Source organism: Trypanosoma cruzi, genomic scaffold, assembly GCF_000209065.1.
Source record: "Trypanosoma cruzi strain CL Brener 1047053516963 genomic scaffold, whole genome shotgun sequence".
Classification (NCBI taxonomy): Eukaryota; Euglenozoa; class Kinetoplastea; order Trypanosomatida; family Trypanosomatidae; genus Trypanosoma; species Trypanosoma cruzi.
This window is the reverse complement of record NW_001849256.1, coordinates 37,712-40,128: the sequence shown is the minus strand read 5'-3', so window position 1 is coordinate 40,128 and position 2,417 is coordinate 37,712. Positions and strand designations below refer to the sequence as shown.

At 52.6% G+C, this 2,417-nt stretch overlaps 1 protein-coding gene across 1 annotated transcript, besides 1 other annotated feature; it reads left to right on the top strand.

The window, feature by feature from the left end:
* Positions 1 to 2,417: a sequence feature (areas not merged during assembly with more than two copies in the genome that could not be assigned to a particular haplotype).
* Positions 540 to 2,417, top strand: Tc00.1047053510919.9 (trans-sialidase, putative; the record flags this gene model as incomplete). The annotated part of the gene is made up of 1 exon (XM_797616.1): positions 540 to 2,417. A coding segment is annotated over one exon (1,878 nt), but the record flags the coding sequence as incomplete, so codon positions are not given.

Here is a 2,417-nt window from a genome sequence, read left to right as displayed (position 1 = left end):
TCTTGTCGTGCAGCAATTGACTAACGTGGTGTGGCATTGAGGATGACTGGGAAAGGTGAGCATGGATTCTTGCCCGGCAGCTGCACGGTTTGACGTGTTCCTCTCGCTGTTCATGCACCCACGAAGGATTCTCCGGCTGTGCGGGGCGATGTGCGGTGGAGGGTGTGGGAAGAGACAACAGTAAAACGACTGGCGGCAGCGCATGTGGGCGTTGCTCCGTGTGTGCGCTGACGCGCGGCGGAAGCACAAGGTACCCGCCGTGGCTTTTACTGCTGGTGGCAGTCGCTGTGTGTTCCCGGTGCACTGTTCTTCCTTCTCATTCCGTGTGCCTGTGTGCGTGAGTTGTTGTTTTTGGGAGTGACTGCGGTGGAGATGATGGTGCCGCTCACTGTGGAGGGGCGGCGGTGTTCACTGTTTCACTCCATTTTCCTCTTCTCTCTCTCACACCCGAAGAAAGCAAACAAGCGCTAATCGCTACTGTGAGATTTGAAGGCCCTGAAAGGACCAACAGCACACACACCGCCCACACACATATTTATATGCTCTCACGTGTTGCTGCAGTGAAGGCACCTCGCACACACAACCGTTGCCGCGTGACCGGATCCAGCGGAAGGAGGAGGGAAGGAGGAGAGAGTGAGCCGCAGAGGCCCAACATGTCCCGGCATCTCTTCTACTCTGCGGTGCTGCTCCTCGTCGTGATGATGTGCTGCGGCACTGGAGGTGCTGCGGAAATTGCGGGGCAGTCAACAGTTTCAAAGTTTGAATGGAAGGACGTCAAGATTGAGGATGAAACTGTGGAGTCGTTGGGTGCTGCGGGCCTTCTAAACGTGGGGAGTGACGTGTTTGCCGTTGCCGAAGCGCAGTGCAAAAAGGATAGCGTCATTTTTACTGGCGTTGCATCCCAAATTATCACGAAAGATAATGCTAACACACCGGTGGAAGTTCTGAAGGATCCTAAAGATAAGACACGATTTCTGGAAGACGGTTCCGAAGTCCAAAAGAAGAAAGTGGATGTGAGCCGACCAACAACAGTTGTGCAGGAAAATGATATTTACGTGCTTGTTGGGAAATACAGCCAGGCAGCTGTTGGTGCTCAGAATAGCGGTGCCGAGGACTGCGGACTTTTGCTGGTGAAAGGGAACGTCAGTGAAGAAAATAGCGGCGAAAAAAGAATCCATTGGAAAGATAATGACGATGTCTCGCGTATTTCTGTTGGCGAACTCGATTCTTGGACACGGCTGTTTGGCAGTGGTGGATCGGGTATTAAGATGAAGGACGGTACGCTTGTGTTTCCAGTGGAAGGCACGAAGAAGGAGGGTGACGCACCAAAGGATGAAAAGGCCGTTTCTCTGATCATACACACCTTGAAGGATGCTAAGAGTTGGACGCTGTCGAAGGAGGTTCCTTACGATGGCTGCAGTGATCCCTCCGTCGTGGAGTGGGGACAGAAGGACAAAAAACTCATCATGATGACTGCGTGTGATGATGGCCGCCGCAGGGTGTACGAGTCCGGTGACATGGGGGAGTCGTGGACGGAGGCGCTCGGGACACTCTCGCGCGTGTGGGGCAACAAACAGGGCGAAGGGGCGAAGGGCGTTAGAAGCGGGTTCATCACAGCGACGATTGGCGATGATGATAAGAAAAATGTGATGCTTGTGACTCTGCCGGTTTATCCCGAGAAGGCTGATAAAAAAGAAAAAGGTGAACTCCATCTTTGGCTGACGGACAATACGCACATTGTTGATATTGGGCCGGTATCCGATGATGACGCTGCTGCCAGCTCCCTGCTGTACAAAAGTGCTGGAAGTGGAGATAATAATAATGAGCAGAAGGAGAAGTTGATTGCACTGTACGAGAAGAAGGACGATGGGAAACCATCACACAGTCTTTGGTCTGTGCTTCTGACTGAGCAGCTGCAGCGTGTGAAGGACGTGCTGGCGACGTGGAAGAAAGTGGACAAAACTGTCTCCAAACTGTGCCCCTCAAGTGCTGAGAATGATGGCTCAACTGGCAATGACTGCAGCGCTGTCATTCCGACGGATGGGCTGGTTGGCTTTTTGTCCGGCAACTTCTCTAATGACACATGGAGGGACGAGTACCTCGGGGTGAACGCCACAGTGAAGGAGAATGAAGGGGCTGCAAGGGCAACAAAGACTTCCGATGGTGTGAATTTCACGGGAGCGTGGGCGGAGTGGCCTGTTGGCGAGCAGGGGGAGAATCAGCTGTACCACTTTGCGAACTACAACTTCACTCTTGTGGCAACGGTATCCATCGACAATGTGCCGGAGGAGGGAGATACTCCAATTTCTTTGATGGGTGTGAAAGTGAATGACAGTGAGAAGACTGTACTCCTGGAACTGTCGTACAACAAAGAAAAGAAGTGGAAATTACTGTGCGGTGACGAAACGCCTAAGGAA